This window comes from Heterodontus francisci, chromosome 9, assembly GCF_036365525.1.
Source record: "Heterodontus francisci isolate sHetFra1 chromosome 9, sHetFra1.hap1, whole genome shotgun sequence".
Classification (NCBI taxonomy): domain Eukaryota; kingdom Metazoa; phylum Chordata; class Chondrichthyes; order Heterodontiformes; family Heterodontidae; genus Heterodontus; species Heterodontus francisci.
The window spans coordinates 11965604-11992688 of record NC_090379.1 but is presented as its reverse complement, the minus strand read 5'-3'; the positions used below and the strand labels follow the sequence as shown (position 1 = coordinate 11992688).

The following is a 27085-nucleotide window of genomic DNA, read 5'->3' as shown; positions in this document are numbered from 1 at the left end:
AAGAAAATACATTACATCACATTTCCGTGTACTATTTTTAAGCTATCTATTCAATCATAAACAGCGGGGTGCAGCACAGCATGAAAAAATGCTTTCTAATCAATTTGTGTGGGAGAAGTACGTCAGAGTTTCACAATAGGTCACAGGAATTAAACAAGAGAACTGAATCTAGCCATCTTCTAGGAAGGGACCACAAGAAGTCAGAGCCTCATTTATACCCTCATTCAAACTGCATTGAGCACCAAACAGATTAACTAAGAACTCCACGTTTCTTGTGCTCTTGTGTTGCATTCACACCAAGGCACACAGCAAGGGTGTTCTGTAAATTGGCATACACCCAAATTCAATCTGCACAATAGCAGGCAGACAGGAAAATCACAACATGCATCATGACAACATCCTTCTTCTTAGGCAGTCTCGCGGAATCCAGATGACTTGCTTCCCCTCTGGTTCAATGGGTTCGGAGGTGGCTGATATGTCCAGTGTGTGATCCGCAGACTCTGCCAGATATGGGGCAGGTGGTGCTTGAAGGGTGAGGTAGATCAGTAGTTTGGAGGTTTGTACGCTCCCTCCGATGCTACGATTTCATCTCTGCGTGTTCCCAACGAAGTCCCTCAAGGTGTACGATACCTTCCCAAAATTGCTTTCACCATTTAGTACAGTCACAAGCCAGGGACTCCCATGAGTCGACTGGGTTGTTTGATCTCTTCAGAGAGGCTTTGAGGACATCTCTAAAAAGTTTCCACGGTCCTCCTGGGAGTGTCCTGCCACGACCAAGTTCTGAGTAGAACAGCTGCTTCTGGAGTCTGGTGTCAGGCGTGTGAATGACATGTCCTGCCCAGCGGAGCCAGTTTACAGTGATTAGCGCCTGCATGCTGGTCATGTTTAGGAGAGGACGCTGCTGTTGGACCGCCTTTCTTGCCACCGGATTTGGGAAATCTTGCAGAGGCACCTCTGGTGGTACTTCCCCAGTGCTTTGAGCTGCTTGCTGTAGGTTGCCCAAGTCTCTGAAGCATATAAGAGCACAGCGATCACTGCTGCCCAGTAAACTATGATCTTAGTCTCAGGTTTGAGATCCTGATCCTCAAATACTCTCTCCCTCAATCCTCAGTTGGCCAAAGGCTGAGCTGACACATGGGAGGCGATGATGAATCTCGTTGTCTATATCTGCCTTTGCTGAGAGGAGGCTTCCAAGATATGAAAAATGGTCCATGTTTTCTAGGATCTCGCCATTGATCTTGATTGATGGGGGTAGGTGTTGTGCTGTGTGAGCCGGTTGGAAGAGGACCCTCATTTTTCAAGTGTTTAGTGAACGACTCATTTTCTCATATGCTTCGGAGAAGCAGTTGACAATGATCTGGAGCTCAGTTTCAGAGCGAGGACAAATGCAAGCAGCATCTGCGTAATGAAGCTCGACGACGGAGGTTGGACTGATTTTGGTTTTGGAATGAAGGTGGCGTAGGTCAAACAGTTTCCCATCTGTAGATTATCTCCATGGCTACGGGTAGTTGGCTGGAGGGGAGGTGTAGCATTGCAACGAGGAAAATAGAGAAGGAGGTCGGTGCGATGACACAGTCTTGCTTGACCCCAGCCTTGACTTATATATTCAACTCACAATAATATTTTAAATGATCACAGTTCCAACACAGGCACTTACATTAGTACCTCTTCTGATCCACGTTGAAGATATGATGAACTGACACTCAGTATGCTTTGTCTTTAATCAAATAAAATAAAATGGAAGGAATACGTGTAGGAACAGTGCATAGGAGTTCTTCCGACACTGTGGTTCTTGATAGATCAGACGCATAAAGTGAGAATTGATTCAGATACTCCTCAGCTACAAGGAGCGGTTCAGTCTAAAAATAAAATGACAACTCAAATGGAGAAATGAGAAAGCACATTTATACTGGTAAATGCAACTGTTTAGTCTCAGGCTTATATGGGAGTCATCACACTGGGTGCACAAAGTAGAAACATACTCCAATCAGTCAATAAAAGCTACAAAACATCAGCAAAATGTTTCCATTTCGAAGCTGTCATGCTTTTATTCAAATCCCTCTCGCCTCATTCCTCCCTATCTCTGATACCTCCTCCAGCCCTACAACTCTCTGAGAACACTCAGCTGCTCGAACTTTGGCCTCTTGTGGTTCCACAGCCTTCAGCTGCCTAGGCCCCAAGCTCCAGAAATTCCCTCCCTAAACATCTCTGTCTCTCTCTCTCCTCCTTTAAGATGCTCCTTAAATCCTTGAGCTTTGACCAAGCTTTTGGTCACCTGTCCTAATATTTCATGTAGCATGGTGTCAAATTTTGTTTGATGACACTCCTGTGAGCAGAGGAGCAGTAGTAGGCCTTTCAGCCCATCGAGCCTGCTCTGCCAGTCAATATGATCATGGCTGATCATCCACTTCAATGCCTTTTTCCCACACTATCCCCATATCCCTTTATGTCACTGGTATTTAGAAATCTGTCAATCTCTGCTTTAAACATACTCCATGACTGAGCTTCCAAAGCCCTAAGGGGTAGAAAATTCCAAAGATGCACAATCCTCTGAGTAAAGAGATTTCTCTTCATCTCGGTCCTAAATGGCTTTCGCCTTATTCTGAAATTGTGCCCTCTAATTCTAGACTCTCCAACCAGGGAAAACATCTTACCTGCCTCTACTCTGTCTATCCCTTTAAGTAAGCACCTTGGGATGTTTTACTATGTTAGAGGCACTAAATAAATACACGTTACTGTTGCTTTCAAAAGCAATATCCAGTTTACAGAGGTCATGCTCTTGCACTTGTGTTCCATTAATATATTAATCCCGTATAAACATTGGACATATTTCCCTACTTCTGTTGGTGCGCTTGTTGTCTACCTACGAGGGCAAAGGGTGACCTCCCAGGTGGACAATGTCTGATCCGCAGAAGATGCCTGAGTGAGTTCTGGGGTAACTCACTCACCTATCTTCTTGCTCCCCATGTGGAGCGTTCCCAATTTTTGCTCAGCATTTTCCTTAGATCGAGAACTTGCTGTGCAGAGAATCATGATGCAAGTTCTTGTTGACAGTGTACTGAAGCAGCAATGCACTACAGTAAGGATCAATGGTTCATTGATATGGAAGGAAAAACAATGATAAACCAAAACAGGATAACCTTTTGCAAAATGAACCCTCCACAGTTTGGATAAATGTAAGCATTAAATAATAACACAATAAAAATTTTTGTGTGCTAGTTGATGTCCCAAACATTGTTCAAACAGCAAAGGTTAAATAAAGGCAGTTGAGCTTTCATCTGTGGTGACTTTAGAAGACATGAGTACTAAAGAGTTAAAACATAGCTTCAGTGTACAGTGAAAGACAAGCAGGAAGGCTATTCCTGTATACCAAAACCCTTAAAGAGAGAAAAAGAATGCCGCTTGACATAAAAACATGTATTTTCACCATGGCAGGGAGCATGAGAGAACATGCTGCTGGACACAAGCCAATTAAAACTTCATTGAAATGGTAACATAGGAACATAAGAGGAGTAGGCCATTCAGCCCATCAAGCCTGCCCCGCTATTCAATATGATCATGGCTGATCATCCACTTCAATAACTTTTTCCCACACTATCTTCACTAACCTCAGGAATAAAATAAGGAAGCTGGGAAATTGAAAAGAACAATGATTGAAGGATGAAGATATCTTTAACCCATGTCAATCAATAGTATAACGTTACCCACTGATACATATATACATTATATATAGCTTAGAAAGGTAGCGGCATGCCTTACAGAGACACTTAGATTAGTGAACTGTAGTCAAGAAAGGCACTTAAACCAGTGAATTGTAATGGGAATTTGTTTTCCACCCAGAAAGATTGAGCTCAATAACCGTATGCTCAATGGACTTTGTTTCACCAAATAAAATTTGCTTGACTTTTAAGTACTTCACCTTATTTGAAGTGTTAAAATTTGAAAAAGTGAAATTGGGTTTGCGAGCAAATTGTCTCACCAACATTGATTGAATTCACAAATATAGCTAGCTAGTTAATGTCAACATAGATCAGGGCTCAAATCAGTGTCAAATTAGTCAGTGTTTGTCCTCACTAAACCAGTACGGGGCAGGGCTGGGGCGGGGGGGGGGGTTAGTTGAACAACCAATTTTATTCTGTAGAAAATAAAACTGCCTCAACACCAAGAGCAAGATAGGCCATTTGTTGAACCAAGTGCCAGCCACATCTCATTCATCAGTACTCGTGCCTCTGGGTCAAGGACTTGAGGCCCATAATCTAGGATGATAGAGCAGTACAGGGCGGCCACTGCACTTTTGTCATCTTTCGGATCAGACATTAAACTGATGCCCCATCTGCCCTCTCAGATTGGACACAGTATGTTGATACAGTGAAATGGAGGAGGTTTGCAGAGTTTCTTGTGCAGCATAAACACAGACATAGACCTGTTGGGCCGAATGGCCTGTTTCTGTGGTGTAAAATTCTACGTAACTGGGAGCTTGGGGTTCTCAGTTAAGTATAATTCTTTCCTTGCTGTAGCTGTACAGCCCAATGCGCCTGTCAAAATGAACAATCAAAATTTATTAACATGCTATTTCTTCACAACGGCTTCATTTCACATGCATCAAGTTATCATTTCCATTGGGACAATTATAATTACATTAAATGTCACCAGAGTGACCTTTCCTCTCAGCTGTTGAGCGATCACACTTACCATGGATTCACTAATGAGCAGCAGCAAAAGAGCTTCTTCTGTGTTTTCTTGAGGACAGAAAATGCTAAAATGATAAGAGTATACAGTAATGCAATTAACAACTTCACTCAGCAGCATCTTTTTTTTTAATTGTCAAGAAAATCTACAATTATAATTTGTGAACTTCTTCAGGGGAGATCTGGGTAAACTTTCTCCTGCTGCAAATGTTAGTGAAAAAGTCAATGTGAGGAGTTCCCATTTTGTATTCATGCTCATTTTTTTTGCACCATAAGGTAGTTCATTCTCTCCCTTGTGATCTGGAAAACAGGTTCAATATTGCTCACAGTTGAGGGAAAGCTTTGGCCATCCTTGGAAAAGCAAGCGGGTGCAGGAAGAGCACAAGATGGCAGGTGGACAAAAATCTATTGACAGTAAAACAGCTATCTTCAATATCACTGGGAATTTATTGCATCAGAATTATCCATAGGTTCAATATTTGCTTTTTTCTTAATTCCTGTCCTGAAGTATTGCAGCATTTCATGGATAACTCACCTCGAGTCTTTTTCTTCATGTCAAAGGCTAGGCAACAAGTGTTGGCAGGCACATAGCCTAGAATCACAGCCTTTCCCATCTACATCTGCAAACATGCAAGCAGGGATCCAGTGGATCTAAATCAGGAGCAAGAATGCTGACTAATCTTTTCCCCCCATCTCTAACCACAAGACATCCAAACAAACTTCATCATCCCCAGCAGTGAAATCAGCTAACCCAGCACAGAACAGTAACTGAACCAGGAACCTTCCTGATCTGCATAGATTTGCCCTCTAAGTCATCTGGGGAGCCTATAATACATCGTTATATGCTGTATCAGAAGGGAAACATCAGCTTTGCACATGTTAGTTGCAATCCCATCCTGAATATGCCATTTGCATATGAGTTAAAGAGGATGAAACTGACTTGACATTGAATTCACAAGAACTGAAACAAGCTATTTGTCCCAACTGGTCTATGCCATTGTTCATGCTCCATACAAGACTCCTCCCATCTTAATTCATCTCACCCCATCAACATATCCATCTATTCCTTTCTCCCTCATGCACTTATGTAGCTTCTCCTTAAATGCATCTATGCTATAGATTTTGGAGCTTGAGCAGCAGCTGGTATCACTGCAGTGCACCCGTAAGGCTTTGAGTTTTTAGATAGCACGTTTGTGGATGTGGTCACCTCACAGCTTAAGGACATGCAGGCATGGAGGGAATGGGTGACCACCAGGCAGTCAAGAAGGACATGGCAGGTCGGACAGGAGTGTCTGAGCGCATCCCGCTCTCCAACCAGTTTTCAGTTCTGAATATTGGTGACAGTGACAGTTCCACTGGGGAGTGCAGCCAGAGCCAAGTCCACAACACCACAGCTGGCTCAGCAGTCCACTGGGGCAGCAGGAAGCTTGGGAAAGCAATAGTGATAGGCTATTCTAAAGTTAAAGGAACAGACAGGTGTTTCTGCGGCTGCAGACATGAATCCAGGATGGTATGTTGTCTCCCTGTTGCCAGAGTCAAGGATGTCACTGAGCAGCTGCAGAGCACTCTGAGGGGGGAGGGTGAACAGCCAGCAGTCATGGTCCATATAGGTAGAAAGAGGGACGAGGTCAGGCAGCAAGATTTTTAGGGCATTAGGAAAAAAACTAGCAAGCAGGACCTCAAAGACAGTAATCTCTGGATTACTTCCAGTGCCACACACCAGTGAGTATAGAAATAGCATGGTTGGAGAGATGGTGCAGGAGAGAGGGTTTTAGATTTCTGGGACATTGGGACCAATTCTGGGGGAGATGGACCTGAACAAAGCTCTAACCAATGTCCTTGTGGCGCAGTTTGCTGGTGCTATTGGGGAAGGTTTCAACGAACTTGGCAGGGGGGCGGGAGGCTGAAGGTTAACAATAGAGAGGAAAAACAAGGTGCACAAGGAATTGGAGGAGACGGTTAACACTAGAGTAAGAAATAGTAACGTATTAAGTGGGGTCATATTAAAAGAAAAATTCCATAAAGGCCTAAATTAGGTTTACTGTGCATGTATGTGAACAGAATTCTTGATAAGCAAGGGAGTGGAAGGTTATTGGGGGTAGGTGGAAATGTGGAGTAATCAGTTCAGCCATGAACTTATTGAATGGTGGAGCAGACTCGAAGGGCCGAGTGGCCTACTCCTGCTCCTAATTCTTATGTTCGTATGCATGGAGTGTGGTAAATAAGGTTGGTAAGTTGCAGGCGCAGATAGCCATATGATGGTGTGGCAATACGGAGACCCGGCTCAGAAGATGGCAGGACGGAGTATTAAAAATTACTAGATATGAGGTGTTCAGGAAAGATATGGAAGGACAAAAAGGAGGAAGGACGGCAATATTAATTAAGGAGAATATTACAGTGCTGGAGAGAGAGGATGTCCTAGAGGGGTCAAGGACAGAATCTATTTGGTTCGAGCTACGAAACAACAGAAGTACCATTACACTACTGGGTACATTCTATAGGCCACAACTGGTGGGAAAGATATAGAGGTATAAATTTGCAAGGAAATTACAGAGAAGTGCAAAAACTATACAGTAGTTATAATGGGGGATTTTAATGATCTTAATATAGACTGGGGTAGTAATAGTGTAAAGGGCAGAGAGGAGTAAGAATTCTGAAGATGGTTCAGGAGAATTTTCTACATCAGTATGTTTCTGGCCCAATGAGGAAGGATCTGGTTCTGGGAAATGAGGTGGGTCATGTGGGTCAAGCATCAGTAGGGGAACATTTAGGGGACAGTGATCATAGTACCATAGGGTTTAGATTAGCTATGGAAAAGGACAAGGAGCAATCCAGAGTCAAAGTAATTAATTGGGGGAGGGACAATTTCAACGGGGTGAGAACAGATCTGGCCCAAGTAAACTGGAATCAAAGATTGGCAGGCAAAACTGTTATGTAACAATGGACAGCCTTTAAAGAAGAAATGGTTTGGGTACAGTCAAGGCACATTCTCACAAGGGGTAAAGGTAGGACAAACAAAGCCAGAGCTCCCTGGATGATGAAAGAGCGAGAGCAAGATAAAGCAGAAAAAGGGTGCAAATGTAAGGTTGATAAAACAAGTGAGAACCAGGCTGAAGATACAAAGTGCAGAGGGGAAGTGAAAGAAGATGTGAGAAGCAAAGACAGTATTAGAAGAAACTGGCATCTAACTAAACGGGAATCCAAAAGTTTTCCATAGGCATAAAGATAGTAAAACGGTGGTATAAAGCAGAGTGGGGTCAATTAGGGATCAAATAGGGGATTTACACATGGAGGCAGAGGGAATGGCTGCAGTACTAAATGAATCCTTTACATCCATCTTTACCAGGGAAGAAGATACTGACAAAGTCATAGTGAAAGAGGAGGTAGCTGAGATATTGGAAGGGCTAAAAATTGATTAAGAGGAGGGATTAGAAAGACTGGCTGTACTTAAAGTTGATAAGATCAGATACATCCGAATCTACTGAGGGAAGTAAGGGTGGAAATTGCAGAGGTATTGGTCATTCAATGACTCTGACTCTATAATCTTCCAAACCCCTTAGAAAAAGGGGTGGTACCAGAGGACTGGAGAATTGCAAATGTTACACCCTTGTTCAAAAAAGGGTTAAGGATAAGCCCAGCAACTACAGGACGTCAGCTTAACCTCGATGGTGTTAAAGTTTTTAGAAATGATAAACTGGGATATATTAACAGCCACTTGCACAAATGTGGATCAGTTAAGAAAAGCCAGCAAGGGTGTGTTATGGGCAAATTGTATTTAACAAACTTGATTGAGTTTATTGATGAAGTAACAGAGAGGGTTAATGAGGGCAATGTGGTTGATGTAATGAACGTGGATTTCTGAAAGGCATTTGATTAAGTGCCAAATAATAGGTTGTCAGCAAAGTTAGAGCCCATGGAATAAAAGGGACAGTGGCAGCATGGATAGGAAATTGACTGAGTAACTGGAAAGAGAGAGTAATGGTGAACAGTTTATCAGGTATATAGTGGGATTCCCAGGAGTCAGTATTTGGACCACTGCTTTTCTTCATCTATATTAATGACTTAGACTTGGGTGCGTAGGCCACAATTTCAAAACTTGCAGAAGACACAAAACTTGGAAGTATTGTGAACTGTGAAGACGACAATGATGGACTTCAAGAGGACATAAACAGGCTGGAAGAATGGGCGGACGTGTGGCAGATGAAATTTAATGCAGAGAAGTGTGACGTGATACATTTTGGGAGTAAGAATTGGGAGAGGCAATATCAAATAAAGGATTCAATTCTAAAGGGGGTCCAGGAGCAGAGGAACCTGGGGGTATATGTGCACAAATCATTGAATGTGGGGAAAGCAGTTAATAAGGCATACGGGAGCCTGGGTTGTATAAATAGAGGCATAGAACACAAAAGCAAGGAAGTTATGGCGAACCTTTATAATACACTGGATCGGCCTCATTTGGATTCCAATTCTGGGTACCACACTTTAGGAAGGACGTGAAGGCATTAGAGAGGGTGCAGAAAAGATTTATAACAATGGTCCCAGGGCTGAGGAACTTCAGTTACGTGGATAGATTGGAGGAGTTGGGGCTGTTCTCTCTAGAGAAGAGAAGGTGGAGAGGAGATTTGATAGCAGTGTTCAAAATCATGAGGGGTCTAGACAGCAGACAGGGAGAAACTGTTCCCATTGGCGGAAGGGTTAAGAATCAGAGGACATGAAGTAAGGTGGATGGCAAAAGAACTAGAAGCAACATGAGGAAAATTTTTTTACGCAGTGAGGGGTTAGGATCTGGAATGCACTGCCTGAGTGTGTGCTGGAGGTAGATTCATTTTTTTTTTTTATTTAGAGATACAACACTGAAATAGACCCTTCGGCCCACTGAGTCTGTGCCAACCATCAACCACCCATTTTTATACTAATCCTACATTAATCCCATATTCCCTACCACATTCCCACCATTCTCCTACCACCTACCTACACTAGGGACAATTTACAATGGCCAATTTACCCATCAACCTGCAAGTCTTAGCTATGGGAGGAAACCGGAGCACCCGGCAGAAACCCACGCAGACACAGGGAGAACTTGCAAACTCCACACAGGCAGTACCCAGAATCGAACCCGGGTTGCTGGAGCTGTAAGGCTGCGGTGCTAGCCACTGCGCCGCCTCAATTGTGGCTTTTAACAGAGAATTGGATAATTAACTGAAGAGAAAAAAATTGCAGGGCTACAGGGAAAAGGCAGGGAGTGGGACTAGCGGAGTTGCTTTTGCAAGGAGTCAGCATGGAGCCAGCATGGACAGCAGGCCAAATGGCCTCCTCTGTGTTGTAACCATTCTATGATTCTATTCACCTCACCTACTCTGAGTGGTAGAGAGTTTCACATTCTAACTACTCTCTTCAATAAAGAAATTTTGGTTTCCCAAAGCTGACTGTCTCAAGATTTACCTGTTCTTTTGGAACTGCAGCTGCTTAAAGACACGTTAGAAGTGGAAATGGAATTTTCCTAGGTGATTTCAACTGCGGCACACACAAGAACACCAAGTGCTGGCTCGGAATGAGCCTCAGAAAGCATAAGCTCCAAGCCACTGATGGGTGACAATTCAGGCCTTTTTTTGGTTCCTAGATCACTGCTGCTTCCGAAAGAACATGCATCAGCACCTCTTGCCTTAAAATATTGTTCAGTACCAGAAGGGAAAGAAGATCTTCCTCCTGTCATGTTGCAGAGACTAGGCTCCCTTGAGTGCATGAAATTAAAGGGTGATGTTTAAGATAATGAAAGCAGTTGATAAGGTAGATAAAGAGAAACTATTTTTTCTGGTAGGGGGCGTCCAGAACAAGGAGGAATAACCGTACAACTAGAGCTAGGCCATTCAGGGGTCATATTGGGAAGCACTTCTTCACACAAAGGGTAGAAATTTGAGCTGCTCTCCCCCAAAAAGCTGTTGAGGCTGGAGTCAATTGAAAATTTCAAAACTGAGATTGATCATTTTTTATTATGTGTGGCTATTAAGGGATATGGAACCAGGGAATTAAGATACAGATCAGCTGTGAATGGCGGAACAGGCTCGAGGGGCTGAATAGCCTCCTACTGTTTCTACATGCCGATCCTGACTCCTAGATACCCTAGATAGTAAATTATAATTGGCCATATCCCTCCTCTTCTCTGAGTCTGTGCTAGTGAATCAAAAAGCTTCCATTTTACATGTCTAATGTACTACAGAAAGGGAGCATCAATAAATTTTTCTAACAGCTGCGTTCCAAATTTTTGTATACTAACAAGCTGCAGTAGGAGCTGACAGCAACATTTCAAAATTGTAATACGAAGAAACATAAATCCAACAGATTTTATCAGCCAAAAGCTCTATTCTGATGGATCATGAGGTTTGATAGATAAAAGGAAAAAAGCTCTAATAAAAGTCAGAATTTACAGCAAAGAAATAGGTCATTTCGCCAACTGGTCGATATTGGTGTTCATGCTCCACACAATCAGATTCACCATGCTTTTATTTCTCCCGTCCTCTCCAGAAGGTCATGACTCGAGCTAAGGTACGATAAGGTACGGGGGTGGAGAGAGGGGACGGCGGGGAGAGAAAAAAGGAATACTCCGCATCACTACAAGTGTGCGGGCAAACGCTGACCACTTGTGCAAGTAAAAAAGGTCAGGTTTCCCACTAAATCAATGTCCAACATAGTGAAGAGAAAGTAAATCAATAAATTAGTCTTCTCTTTTTAAGTTTCTTCATAAAGATGTACCTTTCTTGCTGTTTTGATTAATAAGATGATGAATTTTAATGCCTTTATCTTTCCCAAATTGCCAACCGGCCCCCATGCAAGACAAAAGCTGTAATGTGACCAACCTTTTCACGTGGGCGGGGACAATCCTGTTCTTGTCCTTCTGATACATGTACGTACCCAGCATCCCTTTAAATACATTTATGATATTCACCTCAAATATTCAATGTGGCAGCAAGATCTATATTCTAATCAATCTCTGGGAAAAGAAGTTTGTTTAGGATTTTTTTTTTAAAAATCGGATTTATTCATGACTATCTTATATTTATGTCCCCTAGATTTGAACTCCCTTGCAAGCGGAAACATCTTCTCCACATCTCCCCAATTGAAAGACCTCCATTAGGTCATCCCTTAGCCTTCTCTTTTCTAGCAAAATGAGCCCTAGCTTTCCTAATAGAATGAGACAGTACAAAAGATGCCTATTGTAGACCAGGTGAGAAAGGCGTCTTGGGGTCTTTGATTGTCTTCACCTGGTCTTATTGTAACAGGGTTTAATTTTAAACACACAGTGTTTTGAGCTCCCCCTTTGTGAATCCTTGTTCACAGCTTTCCAACTATAAGGCAAAGAAATGAGCACACCAGGTTTTCTTTAGGTTTAACGAAGAAAAGTGAAATTTATTAAACCTTAAACTTAACTCTTAATACGTTTGACGCTTACAGATATACGACGCACCCACTCTAGCATGCGCACACGATACACGCATGCAAATAGGAACAGAAAAGAGAATAAAAATAAAGTAGAGAGGTTTGAGGCAGTCTCTGACGAGGTTTCTTGTTACTGTTTCTGTATTTCCAGCTTGCCATAGGGTCTTTGATTGTAGACAGCGCTTACTTTTCGTTGGGACCCAGTATTCTTCTTAAACCTTGTTCACTGTAGGAGACTTTTCTCTCCTGGGGTTCATGTGTCTTCAATGGTTTCCGAAGCTGTGAGAGCAAGATGACAGCAGACAGGAGAGAGGTGTTCTCAGTCCAGGAGCTAACAGACTTCTGATCTCCAAACCCCTGTTGGAAGTTCAAATTTAAAAAACTCCAAACTGGCACGACCACATCTGTTTTTGTATTCGGTCATCTTAGTAGTTAACCTGAAATGCTTCAACATCTGGTAATCAAAAGTCCATTGTGGATTAAATTGGAGCAGGGAAAAGCCCTTTGTCCTTTGAAATACTGTCTGTTGATACACTAATGTCTCTCTTCAGCCAAAGTTTCCATTTTTTTTTTAAAGCAAGTTCTTTCTACACCATCAGTAGTTTAAAATCAATGTTCATGCAGCGAAATTAATTTTCCTCATTCTTGGCAATGGGGGGCTTGCTTAACACAATCGTCTAAACTCTGTCCCCTCTGGTTACTAACTTTACTACCATTGGAGTAAATAAGGAGAAGCTGCTTCCGTCAAAACGACCGATGATTTTGAATACTTCTATTAAAGCTGAGACCTCTATTAAATCTCTCCTTAACCTGCTCTGCTCCAAGGAGAACAACCCCATCTTCTCCAATATCATTCTACTGTTATCTCGAGAGACGTCTAGAGAATTAAAGGGAACTAAGCTGTGGATTTGAGTTTGGGTTTGATGGCTTACAAAAGCAGCATTTAAAAAAAAAAAAATCTGGCACAAGCTCCTTTTAGAATTATCGACTGCTTTCTGCAACAGCCAGGTAGAAACTGAATTGTAAGCGGACATAGTATCTGTTTTTAAAGAAATAAAAGTAAGCCTCAAAATAAATTGACATGTACTGAGTTGATGCTGGTGGCTTAAGAGGATTAGGCAGCATGCGCCTTGGGAAATGTGTTCATTATCAAAAATCTGTATCGCTGAGCATTTGTCCCAGCTGTGCGATCAATACATACATTGTAATTTATCATAAAGCCACAATCATTTCTGTGCAAACCATCGAATGCATTTCTTCAGCTCTTAAGGATCACAATTATCACCGCTGCTGATGTTAAGGACACTTTAATTAGTTAAACCATCGGGGGCCAAACATTCATAAGCTTCAGCATCTAAAAACCTCCCAAGGCGTCCGAAATGGTCCATTCTGAAGCTTAATAACAATTACTGTATTTTATATGAACAAAGACAAGAGGGAGGAAATTCGCTTTCAATAATTATGTAAGTTTCAGGATGCCACTGTAAGTTATTAATACTGAGTAAACTCATCACCCATCAAGGGCTGCCTCTACACAATCTACCCCTGTTAAGTCAATCACTTTTTTTGCTTGAATAAAATTCTAAATCACCCGGAAATTCAAATTAAACACTTCTGAATAAAACAGGAGTCATTTATGTTTCACAATTTTAATCTGAATGAATAGGTCATTCAAAATAATCAACTTCAATTTAAGAAGAGGAGACTTTACGCCATAAAGACAAAGTGTGGATTTGAGCTGGACAGACCAGCAAGGTCTCAGGTTTGAGTTTGCTTATTGGTACATGCCGACATAGTCTGTCTCAGCTGGGTTAACATTAAAGGACTATGAGCTGGGGACTCAGAAGAATTCCCCATCCTGATGGTTATCCAATAACGTGCTTTTTGTGTGTGTGTCGAGATGTCAGGTGATGATGGGCAAACAGCCCTCACCATCTAGGCTCACAAGTCAATTTGGTCAATGCAGAAGAGGACTGCCAGTGTCTTTGAAGCTATATTTCAGCATCAATCCATGTCTTCAGAAGTGGACTAGAAAGACAACGTACGGATGCTTTACATGGCACAAAAATTAAATGGAAGCATGGGGTAAGTGACACATCATTTGCTACGTTACAATGACCATACAAATGACTTGTAAAAAGTGCAGGTTCTCAAGAACGATACTGGGGCTAAAAGGTTTAAATTATGAGGACAGGACACATAGACGAGGCTGGTATTATTCCCTTGAGTATAGAAGATTAAGGAGTGATCTAATTCAGGTCTTTGATAACTAAAGGAATTGATAGGGTGAGTACAGAGAAACTATTTTCCTTGTGGGAGGAGTCCAAAACAAGGAGGCATAAACTTAAAATTAGAGCTCGGCCGTTCTAGTATGATGGCAGAAAGCATTGGTGCACACAAAGGGTACCGGAAATCTGGAACTCTCACCCCCAATATGCTATTGAGGATGGGGTCAACTGAAAATTACTAAACTGAGTAGATTGCAAGGCTATTATAGGTGATGGAACTAAGGTTGATAAATGGAGCTAAGATAGATATCAGCCATGACTTTTTGGCTAGTGGAATAGACTCGATGGAACGAATGCTCTATTCCTGTCTGACATTCCTATAGTAAAAACAAGAAATGCTGGAAATACTCAGCAGGTCTGGCAGCATCTGTGGAGAGAGAAGCAGAGTTAACGTTTCAGGTCAGTGACCCTTCTTCAGAACCCCGACATTCCTATAACTTACCTATCTCCAGTGTACACTTTTGGCCTCCTGCTGAGTGCATAGTTCTTGGTATTGGAGCTCATGTGTAGAGGGTCATCCAATAGTGAATGCTGCGGGGGATCTTCCAGTGGATTCCAGTAGCTCTGTTCACACATCCCTCGCAAGAGTATTTCTGCTAGCTGCCTGGCAATTGTCTGCAAGGTAAAAGCGTGGGTGTGAAAACAAAGGGAAAAAGGTGCACTTTTAATATTATTGGTTTTATTACCAAAGATAACTATTTCAGTAACAAATACTTTTACATTGCTTCTTATGATTTTTTAAAAATCCTTCTCCTATAAATTCCTGCTCCAGTTTTCTCCCTTATGCCTCCTTTTCCGAAGGCCCAGTCTCATATTGAGGTTCAGAGACTTGAGGACAATATTCAGGTTGACACTGCATTGCACTACTGATGGAGTGCTGCATTGTCAGAGGTGCCGCTCTTGAATGAGACGTGAAACCAAGGCCCTGCCTTCCTTCTTAGGTGGGCATGAGTTACCCCATGGCTCTGATCTGAGGAAGAGCAGGGGAATTCTCTCTGATGTCCTAGGGCAACATTTATCCCTCAACCAACACTACGTAAACTGGTCATTCCTCTCATCCTGTGGCACTATTCGAAAAAGTGTGAGGAGTTCTCCAGATGTCCTGACCAACATTTATCCCTCAACCAACTCCATCAAGTAAAAGGCCTCTCTCCTCTGAGTAAGGTCATGGGTTCACAGACCCATTCCAGAGACATGAGCATATAATCCAGGTTGACACTCCACTATCAGAGGTGGTGTCTTTCAGATAAGATGTTAAACAAAGACACTATCTGCCCTCTTAGGTGCATGTAAAAGATCCCACAGGACTAAATTGAAGAGGAGCAGGGGAGTTAACCCCAGTGTAGTGGCCAATATTCTTCAATCGACATCATAAAACAGATTGCCTGGTCATAAGTTCACAAACAACAATGAGATAATGTGAAAATTGGGAAGCTGTGTTTTCTACGTTACAACAGTGACTACACTTCAAAAATACTTCATTGGCTGTAGAGCATTTTGGGATGTCCTTAGATTGTGAAAGATGTTATATTAATATAAATGCAAGTTTACTCTTTCTTTTATTTCTAATGCGACACATTTCGCCAGTAACCAGGCTATTAAAAGGACTCTGATCTGCTGAGAAGCACTTGGTCCTTTCTCTTGACTGCTTTCTTTCCTTAGCTGTTCTCAACTGTGGTCCTTCTGTGATAACATATCCATACTTAGTACATTTCTGCATTTTTGAAAAATGTTATTTTTCGGGGGTGTTTAAAAAAGGGTTAAAAAGCTAAGAAAAAGTCACAACTTTGGTAGAAATTGGAGATGGTGGGGGATAAGAATATTACTCACCTGGAAAAAGTTAAGATTTATTCTTAAAGTATACTTTGTAGCTGAAGTGTGGAAAGTTAAAAAAAACATTTTAATAGGACTCCTAATTTGATTGGAAATTAGAGCAGCGAGAGAAGAATGGATGTTTGGGAAGCCAGAAACATCTGCAGTTCAAATAAATGGAAAAACAGCTCTTGATTGCAGGATAATTAAACAGATGGTCAAGGGTGAAAATCCGGAGTGCAAAGAATTACCCAGAGAGGCAAAATTTGGAAACAGTTCAGTGAAGAGAGAAGGCAAAAAAATGTCCTGATAATTAAGAAGAAAACTATTCAGTCTGTGTGACACCCACACTATCTATATTTAACTGCAAATCTTCTGCTGGAAACAGATTTTATGCCAGTGAAAGTGACTCAGCTTTCAGTTCTCTCACAGGTCATATCACAGTTAGTAACTCTGCCAGAATGTCGATCAGAGTATTTATGAAAACTCTAAGTGATATAAGGATCCTACACGAATTGTTTATCCAGTGTAAGCCTAGCACCTAGGGAACTGCAGGCTCACAGCACATGTCTTTAATTTGGGAATCTATCTCAGAAACACGATAAGGGTGGCTAATATGGGGAAGACTGGTGTAGCACGGAGTTCTTCTTCCGGCGCTCAGGTAAAGAGATAGTATTGGAGAATAAAAGGTGACCTATTTTGCTTCTGGCCTGATCTATTACCTCTTGGAATATGGGGATCGCTAGGAAGGTCAGCATTTATGGCCCATCCTTAATTGCCCTCTAGAAGGTGTATGGTGAAGGTACCCCCTCACTGCTGTTACGTAGGGAGTTCCAGGATTTTGAATCAACAGTGAAGGAATAGGCTATATATGTCCAAATTGGAATGGTGTGTTACCTGGAGGGGAACATAGTACTCCCAGGCACCTATTGCCCTTGTCCTTCTAGGTGGTACAGGTTGTGATCTGCGAAGTGAGCTGACCTGTAAGTACTTGATGCTGATGGTGGGTCGGCAAAGTACAGAAAGTATCCCACCACTCGGTAATGAGATTGCTCATCTTGCTAATCACAAAGAATGCACCAAAATAGGGTAAGGGTGCAAAGATCAAAAATCATTTTAATGAGAAAAAGTTTTTTTTTTTAAACTTTGATCTCTAAAGCCTGGAGAGAAGACTGTTAGGGTGGGTGGACAAAGGGAAGGAACCTTGAAGCCTAGAAAATATTAAGTGGGATTAGAGAAGGTAAATCCTGAATATTATATTATCAGTCAGGATATTAGGACCAGATGTTATCTAAATATAAATTCATTTTTCATATGTTTATAAGAGACAGCAGTAAGAATGCTTTCATACATAAGGATGATAACTATAATAATTTGCCAGTAGGAAGGAAGAGGGTTGATGTTAGGTACTTCTCAAAACACAGCTGGATGCTCGGCTGGGAGAACTTGACCAGTAAAGAGGTGAGCTATGATGAGTGAAAGGACCTTTCTCGTCTTTGGGTTTTCAACATAACTATAAATTCATTGTAACTAAGTGCAGCATGTGATATACACAGCACTGCTTAGATAATAATGCTTTACAAAAAAAAAACAAGGGTTGCAAATAGGACAGGACTAAACAATTTCTCACTGCAGCTAATGGTTATTTTTTCCTTTTTGTATAGATTAACACTTGGAGGCCTTACAGCAGCGCTCAGGATTTTGAACCAGTGACAGTGAAGGAACAGTATTATATTTCCAAGTCAGGATGGTGTGTGACTTGGAGGGGAACTTGCAGGTGGTGGTGTTCCCATGTATCTGCTGCCCTTGTCCTTCCAGGTGGTAGAGGTCGTGGGTTTGGAAGGTGCTGTCTAAGGAGGCTTGGTGAGTTGCTGCAGTGCATCGTGTAGATGGTACACACTGTTGTAACTGTGCACCAGTGGAGAGTGAATGTTTAAGGTAAGAATGGTGCTGTGCAGTTATTATTCTAATCACCCTGCAGTCTTTCCTTTTCTTTTGGTTCAGCAGGGTTACATCAACTGCTCAAGAACCTTCATCTACTCTATCGACAATGATGGAATAGAAGAGGTTAAGTGAGGCATTGGGCATCACCAAAGACTCATAATTGGTGTACTCTTTTTATCAATGGCCACTTGGCATGAGTTCTGGGATTGTTTCTAATTGTTGCATGGAGGAAGGAATCCATTTTGGCTTTATGCCCTGTCAGAGAGCACTTTGAACGTCATTATCGGATCCTTTGCGACTGTCACTTATTACCGTCTGCACCTGGTGCAATCAGATGGGAAGTCCATTCCCAGATTTCAATTTTTTTCCATTCTCTTGCTCCCTTCCTTCCTCCATTCCCACTTTCTCCTGAAGGCACTGACCCTTTCTGCAATATGGTTTTACAAGTGCCAACAGACTTCTGATTTATTGCTTAGGTAATTGTTCTTCACATCTGACAGCAAGTGCTGAAGTTTTATCGCAGCTGAGGCCAATCCTGTCACCCACAAACATGGGGTCACTGGATAATGACCAAGAGGAGGAACCATGTTTGATTTTGTTTTCCTGCACTCAGCAACAACTTGCATTTAATTGCCTCTATTAACATAAATAACAAGAAAATCTCAAAGCACATCGCAGAGACGCAATCAAAAAAATGAAAATGAAGGCAAATTGGAACATCTATACTGCTGCCCTGACTGAGATTGGCTAACTTGGCACAGAGCGGGGACGAATCCTGCATCCTTCCTGAGCTCGACAGCTCAAAACTGCAGCCAATGTAGCACTTAACCACAGCGGCCAGGGGAGACCTGTTGATCACTTTTGAGTGATTATTTTGTGGCTTGTATTTTTGTAGAATAGTAATCTCCAGGCACTTTACTAAACTATTAGTGACTATATCTGGATACAGTTAAAAGGCTGTAAAAGATTTCTAATAATTGCATCATTGAACCTGGATAGCTCTGCCAAAGAGCCAGTAAAGGTACAATGGGCTGAATGGCTTCCTGTGTTGTATCATTCTATATTTTCAAATCGCTCCATAGCCTCTCCCGCCCCCATCTCCCTGTGCTCATCTAATTCTGGACTCTTGAGCATCCCTGATTTAATTTCTCCACCACTGACGACTGTGCCTTCAGCTGCACAGGCCCTAAGCTCTGGAATTCCCTCCCTAAGTTTCTCCACTTCTCTTTCCTTCTTTCTTAAAACCTTTCTCTTTGACCAAGCTTTTGGTCATCTGACCTGATATCTCATGTGGCTCGGTGTCATATTTTGTTTCATAATGCTCCTGTGAAGGATCTTGTGATGTTTAAAGGCACCATACAAATATAAGTTGTTGTACAATTCTATAATTCTGACAACGGTCATTAACTGAAATGTTAACTCTGTTTTTCTTTAGGTAGAGCTTTCAGGGAGGAATTCCAAAGCTTAGGGCCTAGGCAGCTGAAAGCACAACTGCCAATACTGCACTGATTAAAAGCACAGATAGGCAGGAGGCCAGAATTGGAGGGGTGCAGAGATTTTGGAGGGTTGTAGGAATAAAGGAGGTTACAGAGACATGGAAAGGTAAGGTCATGGAGGTATTTGAAAACAGAGAATGTTAAAAATTGAGGCGTTGTTGGACTGGAAGCCAATGTTTATCAGCGAGCACAGGGGTGACAGACGAACAGGACTTGATGCAAATTAGGAATGGGTAGCGGAGTTTTGGATGAACAAGATTATGGAGGGCGGAAGATGGGAAGCCAGACATTAACCAGTGACCCATACTGGAAATTGTGTTAATTGGCTCAGTTATAATGTCATCCATGGTGGAGCAACCTGCTGACACACTCAAGATCACAGATGAAGAACAGTTTGGGCAAGGTGCCAGAAGGCAGCTAATGACCTTGGAACCTCATCCCAATAGCTTCAGAAGAGGAAGAAAACGGCAGACGGGGGGAGAAATTCCCTTTCTTCACTAAGAAAATAACTGGAACAATAAATGTTCTGTAATTGCCAGGAGTCCTGCAACACTACACTGGCACAGTGGCAGCATTTGGCAGCCAGTGCTGTTTGGACCAGCCACAGGATACAACCTGTATATGGCTATTTTAGCAATGTTCAGATTGCCTTAACAGTTATCTTAAACATTAAATAAACACCGATCTGGGCTCACATTTGATAGTGAACCCAGAAGAGCGAGCCCCCCTCCCACAATGTGCAACATGCCCAGTCACTCACCATCCGCAAATTCTGTGTGGTCCTCGTTTCTACAGCTCTCAAGATTTCTCGAAACCGAGTAACTCCTCTTGTCAAGTTTCTGCACAAATGTAAGGTAGAAGAATTAACAAAATAATAGAGTAATTAAGTAATTAACAAAGAAAGATTTCATTCTAAAATGAGCATCATATTCCAGCACTACAGGCCTCTTAACCAGCAACAGTAAAAGTGACCACGACGCTGTCGCACGGACATAAAAACCCAACTGGTTCACTAATGTCTTTTAGAGAAGGAAACCTGCCATCCTTACCTGTCTGGACTATAAGTGACTCCACACTGACACCAATGCGATTGACTTTTAACTGTTCTCTGAATTGGCCTGGCAAGCCATTCAGTTATATCAAACAGCTACAAAAAAGAATGAAATCAGATAGACTTGGTTGTGACCTCAGCATCGAATCCGCTGGGAAGACTGGCATTCATTGTCCAATCCTTCGTGTCCTTGAGAAGATGGTGGTAAGCTGCCTTCTTGAACTGCTGCGTTTGGATAGCGAAGCTGGTCCCAAAGTGCTTTTAGGTAGGGAGGTCCAGAATCTTGACCCAGCGACAATGAAGGAACGGTTATATATATCCCATGTCCCCCTCCAAGGCCAGTATATCCCTGCCTAAGATGTGGTGTCCAGAACTGCTCACAGCGCTCCAGCTCTTAACCAGCGCTTTGTACAACAGAAGCATGACTTCTATCGCCTTACATTCTAGTCCTCTAGATAATAAAGGCCAGCATTCCGTAAGCCTTTTTGATTATTTTCTGTACCTGTTCATGACATTTTAGTGAGCTATGTACCTGGACCCCCAAGTCTCTTTAGATCTCCAATGTTTCTAGCTTTTCACCATTTAGAAAATACCCTGTTTGATCCTTTTTAGATCCAAAGTGGATGACTTCACATTTGCCTACATTAAAATCCATTGGCCACAGTTTTGCCTATTCAGTTAATCTATAAATATCTCTTTATAACTTTATGCTTCCATTTACACCGCTTACAATGCCACCTATCTTAGTGTCATCAGCAAATCTGGATATGTGTCCTTCTATTCCACCATGCAAGCCAGTAATAAATATTGTGAATAGTTATGGTTCCAACACAGATCCTTGCGGGGCACCACTCGTCACATCCTGCCAATCAGAGTAACATTCCATTATCCCTACTCTGTCTCCTGCCACTCAGCCAATTTCCTAACCAGGGCTATAATTTGTCTTCAATTCCATGGGTTCCAACTTTAGCTAATAGTCTCTTACTGAAGGACTTTTACCAAATCCCTTCGGGTTCATATAAATATCAATAGACATCCCGCATCTACTATTTTACTCACATCTGGAAAAAAATCCATCAGATTTTTCATGCATGATCTACCTTTTACAAATCCATACTGGCTCTCTCTGATCAGCTGAAAGCTTAAGGTGTTCAGTCGCCCTCTCCTTAATTAAAGAGGCTAATAATTTCCTAACAGATGTTAGGCTAACGTCTATAATTCTTGTTACTCTTTAATGAACACCTCCCTCTGATCTTGTCATATTACCCATTAACAGATTTGCCCAGTTTACTCTGGATAGTCTCTGTCTCATCCCATTGAAGTAAGCCTTACCTACATCTAGAATTTTAGTAGGCATTTTGCATTTCTCCCTTTCAAACACTATCCTGAATTCAATCACATTATGATTGCTATTGGATGAATGTTCAGGCACTGTTAGGCTGTTAACTAAATCTGGTTCATTACATTACTAAATCTAATAAGGCATGCTCCCATGTTGGTTCTAGGACATATTGTTTCAGAAAACTACCCTGGACACACAAAAAATTTAACATCTTTCTGACGTAGGCTAGTTTTCTTATCCCAATCTATATGAAAGTTAAAATCCCCCATTAAAACCACTCTGCCTTTACTGTGCTTGTCCAATCTCTGCATTTATATAAACTACCACCAGAGTGCCTATACAAAACTCTCATTACAATCTTAAATCCTTTTCTATTTCTTAATTCTACCCATATAGTCTCCACTGCCTGTTTTTCTCTCGTTATCTCTCATCATTTAAGTGATTTTATCCTTAATCACGAAGGCTACTCCTCCCCATCTACCATTTTCCCTATCTTTCCTGTAGACCTGGTATATTTAGTTCCCAGTCCTGACTGTAACAGCCATGTCTCAGAATGGCTTCAATATCATACCATCCAATCTGAATTTGCAGCTGCAATTCATTCAGTTGTTCCTATACTCTGTATTTGTATTAAGGATGCTTATTTGGGCTAACCTGTCCTTCAACTCTAATGTTTTACTCACATGTTTCTATTTTTTTCTCCTAGTTTAAATACTTTACATCCTTTAGTTTTCTCGTTACCTGTGGTGCCTAAATCACAATTCCTGACCATTACTCTACTCTCTTCCCCTTCTTTTGCTTTTAAACTATTAATACTTCCTTTCTCACCTTAGCATCCCACTGCCACTTTTTAGTTTAAGGTCCCTGTGACTACCGTATTTATCTTTTCCATCAGCTCCCAGCCCACTTCAGGTGCAGCCCGTCCCAATGGCACAGTTTCTCGCTGTCCCAATACTGGTGGCAGTGTCCTATGAAATGGAATCCCTCTTTCCCACACCACCTTTTCACCTCCCTAATCCGTTTATCCCTAAGCCAATTTGCAATTGGCTTGGGGAAGATGGTGGCATAGTGATGTCACTGAACTAGCAATCCTGAAGCCCAAACTACCGCCCTGGGGACATTGGTTCAATCCCACCACGGCAGCTGGTGGAATTTAAAATACAATTAATTAATAATATCTGGAATTGAAAGCTAGTCTCAGTAATTGTGCCATGAAAGCACCATTCATTGTCATTAAAAACTCATCCGGTTCACTAATGTCCTTTAGGGAAGGAAATCTGCCGTCCTTACCTGGTCTGGCCTACATGTGACTCCAGACCCACAGCAATGTGGTTGATTCTTAACTTCCCTCTAAAATGGCCTAGCAAGTCACTCAGTTGTTAAGGGCAATTAGGGATGGGCAACAAATACTGCCCTTGCCAGCATTGCTCACATCCCATGAAAGAATTAAAAAAAAACAGATTTTAGCCCTTTAATTTAGCTCCTAGTTCCTGGTACTCGACCGATGCTGTTGGTCTCAAGATGGACCACAATGGCTGGACCCTCCCCTTCCCTCTTCCATATCTGTTCAAGTCAGTTCGAGATGTCCCTCAGCCTGATACCAAGCAGGCAAGGAGGACTTTCAATCCTGCTTAGATCCTATTTTCCCCCAATTATTAAATCCTCTACACTTACCACATTCTGCTTCCTCTCCTTCTTTTCCTCCCTCCTTGGACAGCCTCCTACTCCAATGTGCCATGGTCATGCTGGCTGCCCTCCAAGTCTTTATCCTTATCCTCACTGGTAGCAAGTACTTGTTGGATAGGATCAGTTTCTGCAGATCCTTATTCTCCATCTTACCTGGGCTCTCCTTGCTCTGTACACTGATCCCCCCTAACCCCGCTCTGAACAGTCACCTCTCTGAGGGGAGGCTGAAGTCTGGAGTAAACTGTCCAGATACTGCTACTCCTCCCTTATTGTGAAAGGGTCTCCAACCCGCACTCCAGCTCAATGACCGAGCTAGAGAGATTCGAGATGGAGATATCTAGTGAACATGTTCGACTAGCACAGTCTCAATGTTCAAAAACTCCCATGTGCTGTAGTCCAGAGACACAACCTGCCCTATTATATCGTAGTCTTTTTATCGCACTTTAATTACAATGCATTCTGTTATGCGGCCACACTCTGCCAACTACTCAATGCTGCCCCCTCTCATCAGTCCCCGAGGCTGCTGCCCCCTCCCATCAGTCCCCGAGGCTGCTGCCCCCTCCCATCAGTCCCCGAGGCTGCTGCCCCCTCCCATCAGTCCCCGAGGCTGCTGCCCCCTCCCATCAGTCCCCGAGGCTGCTGCCCCCTCCCATCAGTCCCCGAGGCTGCTGCCCCCTCCCATCAGTCCTCGAGGCTGCTGCCCCCTCCCATCAGTCCCCGAGGCTGCTGCCCCCTCCCATCAGTCCCCGAGGCTGCTGCCCCCTCCCATCAGTCCCCGAGGCTGCTGCCCCCTCCCATCAGTCCCCGAGGCTGCTGCCCCCTTCCATCAGTCCCTGAGGCTGCTGCCCCCTCCCATCAGTCCCCGAGGCTGCTGCCCCCTCCCATCAGTCCCTGAGGCTGCTGCCCCCTCCCATCAGTCCCCGAGGCTGCTGCCCCCTCCCGTCAGTCCCCAAAGCTGCTACCCCCTCCCATCAGTCCCCGAGGCTGCTGCTGCTCATCTCCCAAGTCTAAATGATTTGAACAATGAAAATACACAAAACAGATACAGATCAAGGCACCATTTCCACTGCCACTGACCTGTTCCATATTAAAAGGTGAAATACACACAGATCTGTTGTCAATTGTACCAGACTAATGATATTGCTGCGGTTCAGTGGGAACTCCAGTCTCCCAGAGGGACTAATTTGTTTGTTGCAAACCTGATATTCATTGGTTATGTGTGTGGTTTTTACAGAGTTAAATTCCACTGTAACTGTGTTATTTACCCATGTGGATTACAGACAGGGATTTATTATAGGTGCGTGCACTTTAAGAGCCTCCACTGCATGCTTGATATGAATAAAACATGGTTTAGCTGAAGAATCAGTTTGAATGCTTGTTTATCATTGTCATTTTCCAGCAGTAGCATCCAGTTAAGCAACGGAATACATTTTTTACATCGATAAAAGCTGTTCCAGCTGGAAGAACCAAGCTACTTGGCACTCCGTTTCCAAAAAGAGATCAGGTCAATATAATTAGCAGTGAATACGCAAGTAGCATCTGTGCATCAAATCACGAACAATTTACAGAATCATAATTATCTACTATGGATTATGGCAGATAGTTTCTTTACTTGGAAGGGAAAAAATGCAGGATTATGGAGAAAGAGCAGAGGGAGTGAGACTAATTGGATAACTCTTGAAGAGCCAACACAGGCATGACGGGCCGAATTACCTCTTCTGAACTGTATGATTCTAGTTCAAGGTACGCACACATCACTCAATTGTGCTCACCTTCAATATTAAGAATCTTACGACTGCCTAAATGCCCCTTGTCCATAAGCTGTAATGCCTGTCAGTGTTATTGGTCTTACAATGAGAGGAGTTGACACTGAAGTAAGTTCCTGCATAAACATTTTTCATTCAATTTTCTTGTTCCTTTTTTTTGTTAAGGAACCAAACAAATTGCCCAAAATGCTTTTTGAAAAATAATTATTTTCTTTTTTTCTCAGTAACACAGAATTTTTTTAGTTTAATGATTTGATTTGGAATTAGAAATTTATGTTTTACAATAACATCGCTAAATTTATCGACTGGATTGCGTGTCTTTTAACCCCTTAATCTCTGGACTTCTTGCAATGAGTGGTAATTCTTATCTAAAAGCAGGGCCCATCACCCCTGTGCTCGCTGATCTAAACTGGCTTCCAGTTAAGCAACGTCTTGATTTTAAAATTCTCATCCTTGTTTTCAAATCCCTCCATGGCCTCGGCCCTCTAATCTCCTCCAGCCTCATAACTCAGACATCTGCACTCCTCTAGTTTTGGCCTCTTGTGCATCCTTGATTTTAATCGCTCCACCATTAATAGCCGCGCCTTCAGTTGCCTAGTCCCCAAGCTCTGGAATACTTTCCCTACACCTCTCCATAACTTCACCTCACTTTCCGCCTTTAAGACACAAAAACTGACCTCTTTGACCAAGATTTTGGTCGTCTGACCCAATACAATGGAGAGACGGTGGCGTAGTGGTATTGTCATTGAACTAGTAATTCAGAGGCCCAGGCAAAGCCCTGGTGGTGGAATTTAAAATTCAATTAATTAATAAAAACATCTGGAATTGAAAGCTAGTCTCAGTAATAGTGCCATGAAAATATCGATTGTTGGAAAAGCCTATCTGGTTCACTAACGTCCTTTAGGGAAGGAAATCTGCCGTCTTTACCTGGTCAGGCCTACATGCAACTCAAGACCCACAGCAATTTGGTTGACTCTCAATTGTCCTCTGAAATGGCCAAGCAAGCTGCTCAGTTCAAGGGCAGTTAGGGATGGGCAACAAATGCTGGCCTTACCAGTGATGCCCACATCCCATGAAAGAATAAAAGAAAATCTCCTTTTGTGGTTCATTGTCATACTTTGTTATATAATGCTCCTGTGAAGCACCTTGGGATGTTTCTTTACGTTAAAGGTGCTATATAAATAGTTGTAGTTAAGTATATGTAGTGAATTCAATTATCTCAGGAATGTATCCAAACAATTGTCTGCTTATGGAATTCTTCCCCATCGCACTCCACCTCTCCCTCATTTTCTAACAAAAGGTAGTTGGTTGAATCGTTTATTAAAAAGCTAGAAAAACATTTCAAAAGATTTATGTAAAAAAATTGGTACTGACTTTTTTAATTCTTCATTTTCGACCCTTGCCAAAGTTTTTACACCTCACTCTATCCTTGGCCTGCATTCAGACCTCCACTAATGTTGTTCTATAACTCATCACAAGGGACCGCTCAAGGACAGTGCACCCTCACTGGGTCTCTTGGATGTATCTGGCTTCCACTCACCTCTGATCCATGCAGAACAGTGATAAGATGGGAGTGCA

The 27085-nt window shown here is 42.4% G+C and overlaps 1 protein-coding gene across 2 annotated transcripts in view; it reads right to left on the bottom strand.

Moving 5' to 3' along the window:
• ttc7b (tetratricopeptide repeat domain 7B) overlaps positions 1 to 27085 on the bottom strand; it is a 358122-nt gene that overhangs the window by 223694 nt on the left and 107343 nt on the right. For both annotated transcript variants that reach the window (XM_068038566.1, XM_068038567.1), the window contains exons 6-8: positions 20423 to 20501; positions 14853 to 15025; positions 4693 to 4756 (exon numbers count right to left, since the gene is read on the bottom strand). In XM_068038566.1, the coding sequence (XP_067894667.1) occupies positions 4693 to 4756; positions 14853 to 15025; positions 20423 to 20501 (316 nt within the window). The remainder of the gene's footprint in view (positions 1 to 4692; positions 4757 to 14852; positions 15026 to 20422; positions 20502 to 27085) is intronic.